General features: G+C 44.9%; 1 protein-coding gene across 2 annotated transcripts in view; it reads right to left on the reverse strand.

The window, feature by feature from the left end:
- Window positions 1-16,788, reverse strand: part of GALNT16 (polypeptide N-acetylgalactosaminyltransferase 16) — a 276,369-nt gene that overhangs the window by 23,758 nt on the left and 235,823 nt on the right. For both annotated transcript variants that reach the window (XM_030214387.1, XM_030214388.1), the window contains exons 12-13: window positions 6,740-6,823; window positions 2,592-2,733 (exon numbers count right to left, since the gene is read on the reverse strand). In XM_030214387.1, coding sequence (XP_030070247.1) covers window positions 2,592-2,733; window positions 6,740-6,823 — 226 coding nt within the window. The remainder of the gene's footprint in view (window positions 1-2,591; window positions 2,734-6,739; window positions 6,824-16,788) is intronic.

Consider the following 16,788-nt stretch of genomic DNA (forward strand, 5'->3'; position numbering starts at 1 on the left):
CCACTACCCACAACTATACACCACTACCACAGCCCTTACGGGTGAAGGGAGGAACCTAGATGTGGGTACAGTGGGTTTCTGGTGGGTTTTGGAGGGCTCACATTTACCACCAGAAGTGTAACAGGTAGGGGGGGATGGGCCTGGGTCTGCCTGCCTGAAGTGCACTGCACCCACTAAAACTGCTCCAGGGATCTGCTTACTGCTGCGATGTACCTGAGTATGACATTTTGATTTTTTTTTGAGGGTGGGAGGGGGTTTGTTACTACTGGGGGAGAAAGGGGAGTAAGGGGAGGTCATCCATGATTCCCTCCAGTGGTCATCTGGTCAGTTTGGGCACCTGTTCATGGCTTGGTCGTAACAAAAAAAAGGACCAAGTGAAGTCGTCCAAGTGCTCATCAGGGATGCCCTTCTTTTTTCGATTATGGATCGAGGACGCCCATGTGTTAGGCACACCCAAGTCCTGCCTTTGCTATGCCTCCAACATGCCCCCAGGAACTTTGGTCATCCCTGCGACGGAAAGCAGTTGGGGCGCCCCAAATCGGCTTTCGATTATGCCGATTTGGGCGACCCTGGAAGAAGGACGCTCATCTTCTGATTTGTGTCGAAAGATGGGCATTCTTCCCTTTCGAAAATAAGCCTATAGGTGTACTATATAGAATCTGGGGGTAAGCCCAAATTCGATAACAGCATCTGAACACCCAGAGTCCATTATGAATACTAGTGTAAGTTGGCATTACACTACGTCTGTGGTGTGTACCTAAATGCTGCATGCTGGCATGTAAATGACACTATGCTATAACAAATGTGCATAATTGTGGGAGACAGCCATGCAGTATTTATTTATTTATTTGTAGTTTTTTATACCCCGCTCTTTCCCGCTCGATAGCAGGTTCAGTGCCCATACCCCATGCACATAAATGCCCCTTTTACAACTGAGCACAATACAAGTTGTATGGTAAGCTTATAGAATAACACTTAGGGCTGAATTCTATATATGGTGCTGTGATAAGGTGTACATCCCCAAACAAGAAAAAATATCCCCTGTGAAGTACAGGAAGATCATTTGGGTTTAGGCTATTCCATCTTACTCAGGGTAGACTCCTGAGACCCTGCTGGGGTTGCTGTAGTCCGGGGTACAGACTACATGGGAAGTGCAGGGACAGACTAACCCAGTCCTGAATCTGTGGAAGAAATAACATAGACTGGAATAGTGATCTGCATTCACATTTGCATATTTGGACTAACCAATAGTTTGAACTGATATTTTAAAAAAAACAGGAGAAGGGGAGTTGGATCCATTGGCTCTCAGGGCCAAATTGAAACCCTAGACTTATCTGCGGTGACCTGGATGAGTGGTGGTCTAAGTGGAACCATTTCACCCTGAGTGAGAAAGTGGCCTGTTAAGAGGACCTAGTGGAGGATGGTGGATTCAGTTTACAGATTGTCAAATAGTGCTCTAGGTTTTGGTTATTACTTCGGTAAGCAGTAGATGGTGAATTCAGTTTATATTTCAGCAAGCAGTGTTTAAATCTCAGTTTAGGTTGTGGTAAGTGGTGGATGGTAGGCTTGGCTTGTAATTCAGCAAGTGGTACTTTGTGGCTTCTGTTTGTTCTTCAGCAAATGATATTTGGTGGAAAGCTCTCAGCCCATACTTTCAGGTAGGTGGTGTGGTTTACAGGCGCTGAAAAAGCACTAGTCTATAAATTACACAAAGTTAGACAGAATAGCGCTTACACCTTTGGATCATGCCTACCTTTAGGCATGGGCATTTGCACCAATGAAAATGTGGCACCAGTGGCGTAGGAAGGGGGGGCGGTCCACCCCGGGTGCACGCCGCTGGGGGGTGTCAGCTGCGCGCTGGTGCACTGCCCTCTCTGTACCCGGAACAGGTTACTTTCTGTTCCGGGACCAGCGTGAAGCCGACACACCCCAGTAACGTGCAGTCGGGGTGGATTGCCCTCCCGCCCGTCCCTCGCTGCAGGTATGTGCTCCGGGGGAGGGGAGTTATGCGCTCCGGGGGGGGGGGGGTGCGCAGTGCTGCACCCGGGGGGGGGGGGGGTGCGCAGCAGAGACCCGCCCCAGGTGTCAGCTCCCCTCGCTACAGCTCTGCATGGTGCAAATGTATGTGCCTGATTGGGTGTGCATCCCCCGTATTCTATAACAATGCGTGTAATTGCTACAAATGCCCCCATTCCGCCCATGATCCTCCCACTTCCGTGCCTTTATTTAACTCAAACATAAAATTTAGGCACGTAAGTTCAAATTAAATCTAATTACTGCCAACAATTGCTTGTTAAAAAGCCAATTATTGGCACTAAGTAACTCGCTATTTAATTAAATTGCATTTACAAATTGGGTGCACACAATTTTTGGTAATTTTTATAGAATTAGAGGGTTAGTGCTCAACTAGCACTTACTCAGGAATATGTTACATTCATGAGCATAAGTTCTAGTATTCTAAAGTCTGAGTGCGCAAATGACGGGCATATTAGGTGCTCACATTTTGGAATGAGGGGGTTGGTATGCATCATAGACCAAGGGTACAGAAGAACTGCAGGCTATTTTCCTAAGTTAAAACCAAATTGGCCTACCTGAAGGACAGAGGGGTTGTTAACAGTCCCTTTACAGTCCCCCACACTAGCCAAGGAATTTCCAGCTGTGCCCTGTCCCAGAGACTCCAAGCAGTTCCCACCTTGTTTAATGATCCCAGGGACCATCTCCTTCTCGGGAATCCTGCAGGAGAACAGCAGTTTGGTTGGTTGTCTGAAAGTTACATATCACTGCCAATATAACAGCATGATTTTAATTATATTACTCTTGCTTGCCAACCTTTTGCATTCTTACTTTAAAAACAGTACGGTATCATATGGCACCTCAATCCTCTGAACAACCATTGCACTCAGATGTTCTTTTCATCAGTTAGTACAAAAAAAATGTGTAATCCATATCAAAGATATTCTGATTATAAATGCCAGTGCAGGAAACATGAATCTCAGGCAGCGACAGGGAGATAAAATTTGATTTTTCAAATTCTAGCTACATTTGTAAACTGGTATTTTGTTTATCATAAACCAACTAACTCCAAGTAGAAATAGGTAGGGTAATTTGATGTCAGGGTTCCTACCTGGTTTAGCAGAAATGAGCACAATGGAAAAGGAAAACCAAACACTCTCATGGGAGACAAAGCAAGCAAAAAGGGATGGGAATGAGCAATGTGATAGTCCAGGTTAAAAGCACAAGTCTTTTATCAACATATGCACATGCACTTGCTTGAAGACAATGCATCAATAGAGTACCACAAACATTTGCTTGAAAGTGGACTCAACACAGTCCTTGTTTCAGCCTATGCCTTCATCAGGAGTCTGATATCTCAGCAAAACCCAGAGTGTGCTGTAGCTCTTGTGCAGCTACACTTTGGAGAATATGTGTCATTAAGGATTTTAAGCTTAGTCTATAGTGTGTTTACTATTTCTGCAGTGCACTCTGGATTTTACTGAGATAACAGACTCCTGATGAAGGCATAGACTGAAACACAGACTGTATTGACTCCATCTTCAAGCAAGTATTTTTAGTATTCTATTGATGCGTTGTCTTCACACAAGTGCATACATTAATAAAAGACTTGTGCTCTTAACCTGGACTATCACATTGGTCATTCCCACCCCTTTATGCTTGTAGCAGAAAAGAGCACAAGTTATAGCTGTTTAATAAAGGGAGATTATGTGCACATATCCCTTTATAAAATTAGCCCCCAGAACACTTCCAGACACAGTTATTATTTTATATACATCTGCATGTATTTTATCATATATATTCCAATGCCACCCAATTTCCATTTCTAGCAACACCTATGCCCATTTTAAATAAGCTGTCTACACATACTCCCCCAAATTCTATATATAGGGGGTAAATTTTATAAACTGTGCCTAAATAATCAGGGCAGACCCCCCCCCCCCCCCCCCCATACACACACCTTAAGGACTATTCTATAAGCCACAGCTAAAGTTAGGTGCAGTTTATAGAATAGCATTTAAGTGCAGGAGTCATGCATACATTTAGGTGCGCCCATTTGCACCAATGAAAATGTGGTGCAAATGCCCCCAGCCAAATTTACATGTGGAACCCCCTTATTGTATAATGGCATGCGTAACTGGAATCTATGCTCACGCTCCTCCCCAAAAACACTCATGAACCCTCCCATTTCCATGCACTCTTTTCAGGACATGTGTAAAATTTAGGCATGGATCATGTTAATTGATTTCAATTAGCGCCAATAATTTAACAGACCTCAGGAGCACAACTCCAAGCTCCACTACATCATTGCTCTACGTGCTTTATGTGCTGTCTTATCATTGGTCTTTTACTATCAAAACTACACATAAGTATACTACCTTATTGAAATCTAATTCTCAAAATGTTTACACTTATCTTCAAGCAGTTAGAAATTCAATTCGGCAAGGGGGCTATGTTATCCAACATGTGCCGTGTTTTGCCCCATGGCTTTATCAAGGACCTGCCCCTTATGCCGCACGCATCTACGGCCACACTTTTTCATAAACTTATATAGCTTGTTAATATTGGTATTATATTACTGAACTATAATGGCTAACCATGTTCAAGAATGTCACTTCCACACAGTGGCATTCCTATGGTGGCTGCCACCCGGGGCGGATCACTGCTGCACACTCCCCTAGCACATCCCCCCGGTTCATCACTTCACCCCTGGCACAATCTCTCCCCCCCCCCCCCCGTGCGCACCTTCCCCCTCCCTAGCGCATCACCTCCTGGGGTGCAGGGAGAAGTCGCGAGGCTGTTGGCTCTGCTGGTTCCCTGCCCCAGAACAGGAAGTAACGTCAGATGGAGCAGGGAACCGGCAGAGCCGACAGCCGCGCTGCGGCTGCCTGCACCCCCTTGCAGCCGCCCTTGGTACGCCACTGCTTCCACATATTAGCATTCCATGGGAGTACAACTTTCAGGGCAGTTCTACAACTGGGCATATGCAGTTATGTAGACTTGCACACGCAAGCAGAGGCGTAGCTATGTGCGGCCACGGGGGTATGGGCCCCTGTAGATTTGGCCCTGACCCCCCCGCCGCCAACCCCTTCGACCCCCCTCCCACTGCCAACCCTCCCCTGCCGCTGCCGTCGCCGTCGGGTACCTTTGCTGGTGGGGGTCCCCAACCCTCACCAGCTGAAGTCCTCTTCTCCGGCGCGGCTGCATTGCTGATCTGCAGCCGCGTTGTACGTGCAGGACATCAGACTCACAGAAACAGAAGCCTGCCCTTGCAGATCAGTAACGCGGCCGTGCCAGAGGGACACCCCTCCCACCGAAGTCTGGCTACGCCCCTGCACGCAAGTGACCCATTAATTGGCACTTACATTTGCTATATACTAAGCGCTATTCCAGAAGGAAGCATGTAAGTGCTATAGGTCCCCTTTTACAAAGGTGCGCTAGCGTTTTTGGCGTGTGCTACAAATAAGCATGTGCTAAATGCTAGAGATACCCATATATTCCTATGGCTGTCTCTAGTGTTTAGCGCACGCTAAAAATGCTAGCGCACCTTTGTAAAAGACCCCCATAGTGTGTGCAACTGCAGGGGGGATGTACTTGTGGGTGGTGCATGATGGAACATGGGCATTTTCCTACTACATAACCACGTTACAGAATATTATAATTTGTGCGCGCTGCATGGCGCATTTAGGTGTGCCAACTTACCACAGCCATGGATCTGGCATAAGTGGGCGTGTCTAAGTGTAGGTGCATTCATGCCAACTTATGCTAGCATTCTATAATGGAATCTTGGCGGCAAGATGCCTTTATAGAACTGGCACCAGTTCTGGTATGGCATCCAGGCACCTAACTTGTGGCGCCAAAGTTACACAAAGTTACACCAAGGGCCATCAAATCTGGGACTGTCAGGAATCCTTTATTGGTATGCCCAGCACAGGCCGATTGTAAGGATGCTGTTTATCGAGCTGCTTACTGGCTTTTCTCATGTTTTAGATTGATTCACAACATTGGTTGCTGGCATAAATGTGCCACCTTATTACTGTTTTATATCCTTCAGGAGTCCAATTTATCTAGACCCCTGATGCAAGTGCATTTATGCCGAAACATGGCCCATGCTGGGTCTACGAATAAAGGATTCCTGATTATCCCATACTTGACGGCCTTTGGTGCTTCTTTCTGTTTGTTCCTATAAGTGTAGTTTGATCCTCTCTCCTATATAGGTATTAACCCTTTTCTTAAATTTTATGCGACATAATATCCGATCATACCTTCATGGACTGATAGTACAAATGCAATATTACTATGGAATCAGGTTACCAGAGAGTAACATAGTAAATGATGGCAGATAAGGACCAATGAGACCTCTCCAGTCTGCCTGGTAAGGTGGTTAGGGTTGTAATTGCCAGTCTGTGCAAGTTACCTCTTCCATGCCTTTGTTTTTAAGGTTGTAACTGCTGCTCCATGCAGCTTACCTCCCTCTTGACTTCTTAAAAGTGCAAAAATGAGTTCACTGTTTGCTGTGCTGCAGTACTCTATGCTTGGTTTACACCCTCTTCCCCTTTAGACTAGATCCATCATGTAGATGATAGTCAAGAACAGCATGACAGGCTCCTTCTATAGTGCAAAATATTTGATTCCAAAATGAACTCTTGAATCTGAAATTACTGCTTGGGAAAAATGCTAATTACTGTGTACTCACGATGAAACCTAAGTTACACAATTTACTCACTTGAGTTCTGGGTAGACATTTTCTAGGTACCACTGGAAGGATTTACAATTCATTTTCTTACGTAGTTCCACTCTGTCTGTGACACTGAAATTAAAGCAAATTGATCAGAACCACATCGCAGAAATTCATTCACCTCAAGTGAAATGGAAACTCCTAAGAGTATGCAGCAACAGGGCATAAAACAGAAGACTACTGGAATTTGACTTACTGTATTTTCATGCAAATCAGCTGTGTACAACTATAAGCTGCAGATTTTCTGCCTTCATGAAAATGTACTCAAAGTTGCCAGGTGGGCGGTTTTATTGCCCAATTGGGCGGGTTTTTGCCAGCGGCGGAGGGAAAATTTCGCTGGCTGCGGTTTTTTGGGCGGTTTTCCTGTCGCCACTGTGCGAGTTCGGTGGTTTTTTTCGGGGCTTCTATTGGTCCAATTCGGTCCAATAGAAGCTTTTCCAGGGCTTCTATTGATCCAAGTTGGACCAATAGAAGCCTTTCAGGGGCGGGGTTGATGCCAGGGATGACATAGGGGGCAGGGCTATTGATGTGGGAGGCGGGGTTAGTGATGCAGGGCGGGGTTAGGTGATGCGGGGGCAGGGTTGGTGACGCGGGGGCAGGGTTCAGTGACGCGGGAGACAGGGATTGGCTACGGGCGGTTTTTGGGCGGGTTTATGGCTCGTTTGGGGCTGGCAACCCTGAATGTACTGCTGTATAAGCTGCATTTATGTATTACCTGCTGCTCGGGTGTGATTGTGTGCCGAATGCTCGAGTGCAGGTGTTGCATGCACAGTACAGATGGTTGCAAATTGTAAGTTTTAAATATTGATAGTAAGCAACAAACACTGAACAAAATTGAAACTAAAAACACACATATTTAGGTGCAGACACTTCCTGTTTTTGTGAGGGCATGTGCACAACAGCTGTGCTTACTGCAAAATCTTGTGCGCATGTGCCAGGCATGTTCTTCCCCCCACTTTCAGTTTAATAGTACAATTTAACCATGCATAAAATTAAATAAACTCCACATTGTATAGCTCACTGCACATTTATGTAAATAGGAATGTGTATTAGCCGCAAACCCTTTAGTCAAAACATAAAAATATGTATAAGCTGCGGCTTATATGTGCAAAAATACGGTATGTACGTCAAATATATCGTGAATATTCATAAAGGCTAAATTACAAATAATAAAGTAGGATTTGAATCTATATGGAATAGTTTGCAGGTTGCATCGTGAAAGATGCTGCAGAATCATTTCAGAAAAGTGATAATCTGGGAGCACAGTCCAATAGAATTAAATTGCCTTGGGGTTGTAAAGCCTTAACTGCATACACCTTAGTGGATAATTCTCAAAACTCAGGAATTCTTTAGCCCAAATCCAATAAAGGTTGGGCCACACCAGGCCCCTGTGCATTGAAATTTGTACTGATATTTTTTACTTGCACATTGCTACAAAATGAACATTAATGCTAAAAGACCAATTAAGGAGCTATGCACTAAATTTAAACATTCATCAGTTAAACGTGTAAGGGAAAGGGAAATGGGACTTGATATACTGCCTTTCTGTGGTATTTTGCAACTACATTCAAAATGGTTTACATATATACAGATACTTATTTTGTATCTGGGGCAATGGAGGGTTAAGTGACTTGCCCACAGTCACAAGGAGCTGCAGTGGGAATTGAACCCAGTTCCCCAAGATCAAAGTCTACTGCATTAACCACTAGGCTACGGAACAACTATTAAAAAAAAGGCTATAATATATATCTATCATAAACCCACGTGAAACAGAGCCAAAAGTGAGGGGGCACATTTTGGTCTGCCTCTCCCCCACCAGCACCTTGCTGCACCCACCCACCGCCACCCTGCCGCCCCCCACCATCACTGCTGCTGCTGCACATAACTTGGCTAGTGGGGGGTCCCCAACCCCCACCAGCTGAAGCACTACCGCCACCGTACATGCCTTGACTGGCAGGGGTCCCCAACCCCCACCATCTGAAGCGTTTTTTCCATCGCTGGTCACCGGCCCTGCTCTCTCTTCCCCTCACGTCATGTCCGGCATGCTTGTTTTAATGAAATTGAGCATGCAAGTATGTTCAGTTTCACTAAAATGAGCGTGCCGGATGTGAGGGGAAGAGAGAGCAGGACAGAAAATGTGGCGGCGCCAGAGACCTGCGCTGGAAAAAAACGCTTCAGCTGGTGGGGGTTGGGGACCTCCGCCAGCCAAACCAGGGGGCACAGATCCAGTTTGTGGGGCCCAGGCCCCCGTGACCCCCTGCAGCTATGCCACTGACCAGGCCTATATTTGGCCGGTTCAAACTTAACCGGCCAGTGCCGAATGTCGGCTTGGCTAGTTAAATTTGAACCGGCCAAAATAAACTGGATGTTCAATGCTGGTCACCGGAAGCAGCCCAGCATTGATAATTCGGGCTCAGCACTGACCGTGTTAGGTCAGTTGCAGGTAGGATAGTTTTTGGGTGGGGGTAGTTTACAGGATGATGGGGTGGTTGCATGCGGCTAGTTTTGAGGGAGGAAGAAAAAAACTTTGCAGGGTGGTGGGGCAGTTAGAGGTAGGTTTTTGGAATAGGGCAGTTTGCAGAGGGTAGTTTTAAGGGATGGGGACAGTAGGCAGGGTGGTATGGCAGTTGCAAGGGGGTAGTTTGAGGCAATTTCAGGGGTAGTTTCTAGGGATAGAGCAGTTTGCATGGGGGTTAACGTTTGGGGATGGTGCAGTTGTGGGGCAGATGTGGGGAGTAGTTTTTTGGGATGGGGCAGTTGCAGGGTCATGTGACAGTTGTAGGGAATAGTTTCTGGGTGTGGAGCAGTATGCAGTTTGGTGGGACAGTTATAAATGAGTAGCTTTTGGGCTGTGGAAGAAGTTTGGGAGATTAGGAAGTTGCGGGGGGGGGGGGGGGGGGGGCTAGTTTTGAAGGGGTATGGGCAGATTTGGAGTTTGGAAGAATAGGAAATCCCACCTTTTAAATTGTCTTGCCCTGTTCTCTAACTGCTAAATTTCACTCGAAGTCAACACCAACTCGACAGCTTGCAACAAGTTTCTATGCTACACAAGCTGGAGCTCCTTCTCTTATATATAAATGCATTGAGCTATTATTTTCTTGTGGAAGGAGGGGAGGGAATCTATTTCTCTGGTACCCCTGGTCTGATTTAGTCCATTTTTTAAAACTCAATGTGTCTTTAACTGGTTTTTCCCACCTGCCAAGTTTCACCTTATTCTGTTAATTTTTCTATGCTTCACAAGCTGGAACTCCTCTCACTGAAATACATTTGGCCATTTTTTTTGAAACCCTGATCCATTTTTGAACTTGTGTTTTTTTTTTTTTTGTTTTTTTACAGTTTTTCCTCATGCTAAGTTTCATCGTATTCTGTTAAATTTTGGAGTATTATTTTTTTTCCCCAGGCAGACAAACATTCTTGGCTCTTTTTGTATAAAAATGATTGTGGTACTGTGAGCCTGCAATTAGTGTTCAGGCTAACCTCTAAACTTACAGTTTCTACAAGAGTCACTAAGCACATATGTCTAAGTGACCCATATATATTGCATTTGAAATATCTAACTTGAAAGGTTCAAATTATTCAAGTCTATTGTGGTGTGATGGATAACATGGAGTGAACACTAGAGGGAGCTCCAGAGCACGGAATAGTGCTCCGGAAGAAAGTGAGCTCACACAGGGTCCTTTTACAAGGCACCGGTGAGCCCAACACGGGCTTATCAATCCTATACCAGAACTACCGCTGGTCCAATGCAGCTACCGGTGGTAGTTCCAGCTTGAGTGTGCGCCATTTCCGGTGTGCCGGAAAATATTTTTACATTTAATAGCATGGCCCTAACCCAGAGGCAATTGAACATCTGGGGCCAGTTAAAGAGGCTGCCAATGAACTCAAGAAAAGGACAGATTGTTTGCAGAGAGTCAGAAAGAGGAGCTGGACTGAGGAGCTCCAGCCATCCAAGCCAGAAGGACAGTTTTAGGCGGGAAATTCTAAGATGAGGAATGTTTGAGGCTTAGTTGTCAGAATTTGTAACATTCTTAGTTTATGGTTAAGAGATGCAGAGGCTTCCCGTGTTTGAGACAGAAGCAGAGGAATATATATGTTCTGTGTGAAGTGTTGTGACAAAAGCTAAATGTAATTAGAATCAATTACACACACAGACACACGGGAAACAGAACTCCAACAATTGTTGAACACAAACTCAAACAGCAAATAGTTCTCAGAGATCAGATAATATATACAGAAGTGGCACACAAAAGGGAAAAATAGGAGGAAAAAGCCTCAAAGAGCCCTTTTTGTTTTGTGTGGTGTAGTTGCTGTTGCGATTGCATTGACTCCTTCCTATCGATTTTTGGAGTTCCTTTCCTATTTTAATTGTTTTCATTTTTATTGTACATCACTGTGACCTTTTGTTAGAAGTGGTGGTATATTAAACTCCTCAGTAAACATGAACATAAACATCATTGGTATGACTAGGAGGTGTTTTTATGCTGATGATGAAGAGTTTTAGCTCCGAGGGCATTTAAGGCCGGAGCTATTTGAGGCTTTTTCCTCCTATTTTCCCCGATTGCTTGCCACTTCTGTATATATGATCTGAGAAATATTTGCTGTTTGAGTTTGTATTCAACAAAAGCTAAATGTACTCTGGTTTTAAATGTTGCCAGAGAGCTGAGTACAAACTGACCCCCAAATTCTATATACCATGTCTTGCTTTCCGCACGGAAATTGAAGAGTATTTTATAACAATGTGCGTAACTTAATTGGTTATCTAGCTAATCAGCGCTGTCAATCGGATGTTAACAAGCAATTATCAGCACTAATTTGAATTATGATTTACGTGCACAACTCACTAAGCGTATTCTGTAATGTGGTGCGCATACATTCCAAGTCACATAGTTGAAAAGGGGGCTTGGTTATGGGCATGGAATGGGAATTTCTAAAAATATGTGCATTATTATAGAATACAACCCCTCTGTGCCTTATATAAATGTTGGGAATTACGCCAAGTAAAACATGGTGTAAATGGACATGACCAAATTAGTTTGTGTGGAGAGGCGCTTGGCGGATGGGGCGGATGGAGGTCCTGGAATGCTCCTTGGGCTAGAGATGTCACTCAGCCCCAATATGAGAGCCCCTCCACTTCAACCATGAGGCAGCAGCTCCCCGTTGTTGACATCATTGATCCTGAGTTTGGGAAGTCCTGCAGGCACCGAGCGATAAATGGCATAGAGTTATCCCATGGGAATTCTGGGAAGCCTGGACATGCGGGTTTCGCAAGCAGGGCCTGCACTGGCTCCGTCTTCTTCCTTGGGGGAGTTGGAGGCTGTGAGTAATGAGAAGGAATCCTCCTTAACTATGAACCTAAAGTACCGACTATACAGCCTACTTTTTCCGTTGTTAAGCCTGCTGAGGTAACTCTGGATAGTTTGTGGTCTTTAATAGCGGACCTGGGTAAAGCTCTGTGTCCCCAGGTCAAAAAATTAGGTCAAGATTTGACTGTTTTGGAGGCGAAGCTGAAGGAAAGTGATGCCAGATTAAAAACTTTAACTGAACAAATAAAGACACAAGGGAAAGATCTTCATAATGTTCATATTCTTCAGACTAATATAGTAAAGGATTTATCCAACTTGAGGAGGAAAGCTGAGTCATTTGAAAATTCCATCAGGAGTAATAATCTCTGTTTTCTTAATTTTCCTAAATTGTTTGCAGTTACTCCTCGTGATATGCTTAAAAGATATATAAAAGAAATATCAAGGATTGCTGATTAAAGTATTCCACCTTTTTCTCAGGTTTACTATTTGTCTACTAAATCTGTGACTGATCAGCAGAATATAGTTGTTTCTGGATGCTTCTGCTCTTTTGGAGAATTCAGATACTGAATCAGTTGCAGCATCAACCTTGGTTGAGAATGTACTTTAAAAATAAGGAGAAGACTTTTTGGGTCTTAGAATTCCAATTTTTCCAGATGTTTCCAGAGATACTCAGAAAAGTCATCAGCAGTTTTTATTGTTGAAACCAGGGGTTCTTCAGTTAGGGGCTACTTTTTTTTCTACGTTACCCTTGTATATGTATAGTTAAGTACCAATTGGTTAAATATGTCTTTTTTGAACATTCTCATCTTACAGCTTTCTTGGTATCAAAATGGGGGGGGGGGGGGGGGGTAATTGGTACCTTCTGATCGTCTCTCTCCTTTTTGGTTATCGGAATCCTGTACATGTTAGGTATATTTACCTCATTATTTTTTTTCCTTCTTAATATAGATTCTCCATTGTTTGTAATCTTGGATCCTATAATGTGGACTTGAATATGGTTTTCAATGTATAATTTCCTTTTTGTTGTTTCTTTTCTTCTTCTTTTTATAGATATTCACATTGTGAATCATACTTTTCTGTACAAGTGTTTTTGCTGTGAAATTTTGTTAAATAGAAAATAATAATAAAAAATAAAAGTTGCCATCGTAGGCGATCTGATTTATAGCCAGTGGAAATATTAACCATATTCATCAAATAGGATGGAACCTCACCATATAATATTCTGAAAACTATAGTCCCTAATTTGAACTTGAAGATCAACCTCGAATTCACTACCAAGTCACCTCTTCCTCTTCACCCTTTAACCCACTCCCTCAACCAACCCAGGCCTCCTTCTCCTCTTTTCCTGATATCACCGAGGAGGAAACTGCCCACCTTCTTTCCTCCTTGAAATGCACCACCTGTTCCTCTGATCCCATCCCCACTAACTTACTAAACACCATCTCTCCTACTGTCACCCCCCCCCCCCCCATCTGTCATATCCTCAACCTTTCTCTCTCCACTGCAACTGTCCCTGGCTCCTTCAAGCATGCTGTAGTCACACACTCCTCAAAAAACCATCACTAGACCCTATCTGCCCTTCCAACTACCGCCCCATCTCCCTCCTACCCTTCCTCTCCAAGATACTTGAACGCGCCGTTCACAGCCGCTGCCTTGATTTTCTCTCCTCTCATGCCATCCTCGATCCGCTTCAATCCGGTTTTCGCCCTCTACACTCGACAGAAACAGCACTCACTAAAGTCTGTAATGACCTGTTCCTTGCCAGATCCAAAGGTCATTACTCCATCCTCATCCTCCTCGACCTATCCGCCGCTTTTGACACTGTCAATCATAATTTACTTCTTTCTACACTATCCTCATTTGGGTTCCAGGGCTCTATCCTCTCCTGGTTCTCCTCTTATCTCTCCCACCGTACCTTTAGAGTACATTCTCATGGATCTTCCTTCACCCCATCCCGCTCTCTGTTGGAGTTCCTCAGGGATCTGTCCTTGGACCCCTTCTTTTTTCAATCTACACCTCTTCCCTGGGCTTGCTGATCTCATCTCATGGTTTCCAATATCATCTTTATGTTGAAGACACCCAGCTTTATCTCTCCACACCAGACATCACTGCGGAAACCCAGGCCAAAGTATCGGCCTGCTTATCCGACATTGCTGCCTGGATGTCCAACCGCCACCTGAAACTGAAGATGGCCAAGACCGAGCTCATTGTCTTTCCACCCAAACCCACTTCTCCTATCCCTCCACTCTCTATTTCAGTCGATAACACCCTCATCCTCCCCGTCTCATCTGCCCGCAACCTTGGAGCCAGCTTCAACTCGTCCCTCTCCTTCTCTGCCCATATCCAGCAGACAGCTAAGACCTGTCGCTTCTTTCTCTATAACATCAGCAAAATTCGCCCTTTCCTCTCTGAGCACACCACCCGAACTCTCATCCATTCTCTCATTACCTCTCGCCTTGACTACTGCAACCTACTCCTCACTGGCCTCCCACTTAACCATCTATTCCCCCCTTCAATCCATTCAGAACTCTGCTGCGCGTCTTATCTTCTGCCTAGACCAATATGCTCATATCACCCCTCTCCTCAAGTCACTTCACTGGCTTCCGATCAGGTACCACATACAGTTCAAGCTTCTCCTACTAACCTACAAATGCTCTCAATCTACAGCCCCTCACTACCTCTCTACCCTCATCTCCCCTTACGCTCCTACCCGTAACCTCCGCTCACAGGACAAATCCCTCCTCTCAGTACCCTTCTCCACCACCGCCAACTCCAGACTCCACCCTTTCTGCTTCGCCTCACCCTATGCTTGGAATAAACTCCCTGAGCCCATACGCCAAGCCCCCTCCCTACCCATCTTCAAATCCTTGCTCAAAGCCCACCTCTTCAATGTCGCTTTCGGCACCTAACCATTGTACCTCTATCCAGGAAATCTAGACTGCCTCAATCTTGATTGACTGCACTTTTTGTCCTTTAGATTGTAAGCTCCTTTGAGCAGGGACTGTCCTTCTTTGTTAATTGTACAGCGCTGCGCAACCCTGGTAGCGCTTTAGAAATGTTAAATAGTAGTAGTAGTAGTAACTGCACCTGTGCCTCAACTGGCAACCAGTGTAAATCAATCAAATAAGATGTTACTGAATCAGATCAACCAAAGAGAAAAAGGTTAATCTAGCTGCCATATTCTGTACTATCTGGAGACTTCTCAAAGAGGACTTTGTGCAACCAGAAAAAACAATATTACAGTAATCTGTTCTGGAAAGAATCAGAGACTGGACTACTAATGGAGTGGAGGAGTGGTCTAGTGGTTTAGTGGTTAGAGCACCGGTCTTGCAATCCAGAGGTGGCCAGTTCAAATCCCACTGCTGCTCATGTGATCTTGGGCAAGTCACTTAACCCTCCATTGCCTCAGGTACAAACTTAGATTGTGAGCCCTCCTAGGACAGAGAAATATCCAGTGTACCTGAATGTAACTCACCTTGAGCTACTACTGAAAAAGGAGTGAGCAAAATCTAATTAAATAAATAATCTAAAAGTTGTGATATAACGAGATCTTGTGTGATCTACATTTCTTCTGCACCGCTGTCTAGAAAATGTACTTGGAAAAGTTAACTAGGATGTGAGTTATAGATAAGCCACATGCTAGAGAAAGTTACAAGCTATAAATCTGCCATTAAAGCCAAAAGCCATGAGTTTGCTGCTTAGAGTTACAGGCTACAGTTTGGAGCAGAGAGGATCTAGTAAATGAATAAAATACTTGGGCTTAAGTTGTAAAAGCAGTTGTATGTTAACTGTGGAGATTTGGGGGCCCTTTTACTAAGCCACATAAGCCTCTACGTGTGCCCAACGAATGCCAATTTGGAGTTACTGCCCAGCTACCGAATGACTCGTGGTAATTTCGTTTTTGGCATATGTCCGATACGCACGTCCCAAAAATAATTTTTATTTTCTGGCGTATGTCCGCTATCCAGCTTATAATTGAAAAAGAAAAACGCCTATATTGCGACCCAAATTGGGAGATAGACGTTTATCTCACAAAAACGAATAAAGCGGTATAAGCGAAAGCCGAATTTGGACGTTTTCAACTGCACTCCGTCGTGGATGCGGACAAAGTTGATGGGGGTGTGTCAAAGGCGTGGTGAAGGCGGAACTGGGGCGTGGTTATCGGCTGATCAGAGATAGGCGCCTTTCGCCGATAATGGAAAAAAAATATGCGTTTTTAGCGAGAATTTAGGGCACTTTTCCTGGACCCTGTTTTTCCACGAATAGGGCCCCAAAAAGTGCCCTAAATGACCAGATGACCACTGGAGGGAGTCGGGGATGACCTCCCCTGACTCCCCCAGTGGTCACAAACCCCCTCCCACCACAAAAATATGCCGTTTCACAACTTTTTATGTTCACCCTCAAATGTCATACCCACCTCCCTGGCAGCAGTATGCAGGTCACTGGAGCAGTTATTAGGGGGTGCAGTGGACTTCAGGCAGGTAGACCCAGGCCCATCCCCCCCCCACCTGTTACACTTGTGCTGGTAAATGGGAGCCCTCCAAACCGCCCCCCAAACCCACTGTACCCACATGTAGGTGCCCCCCTTCACCCCTTAGGGCTATAGTAATGGTGTAGACTTGTGGGCGGTGGGTTTTGAGGGGGATTTGGGGGGCTCAACACCCAAGGGAAGGGTGCTATGCACCTGGGAGCTCTTTTACCTTTTTGTTTTGTAAAAGTGCCCCCTAGGGTGCC

This window comes from Microcaecilia unicolor, chromosome 9 (genome assembly GCF_901765095.1).
Source record: "Microcaecilia unicolor chromosome 9, aMicUni1.1, whole genome shotgun sequence".
NCBI lineage: Eukaryota > Metazoa > Chordata > Amphibia > Gymnophiona > Siphonopidae > Microcaecilia > Microcaecilia unicolor.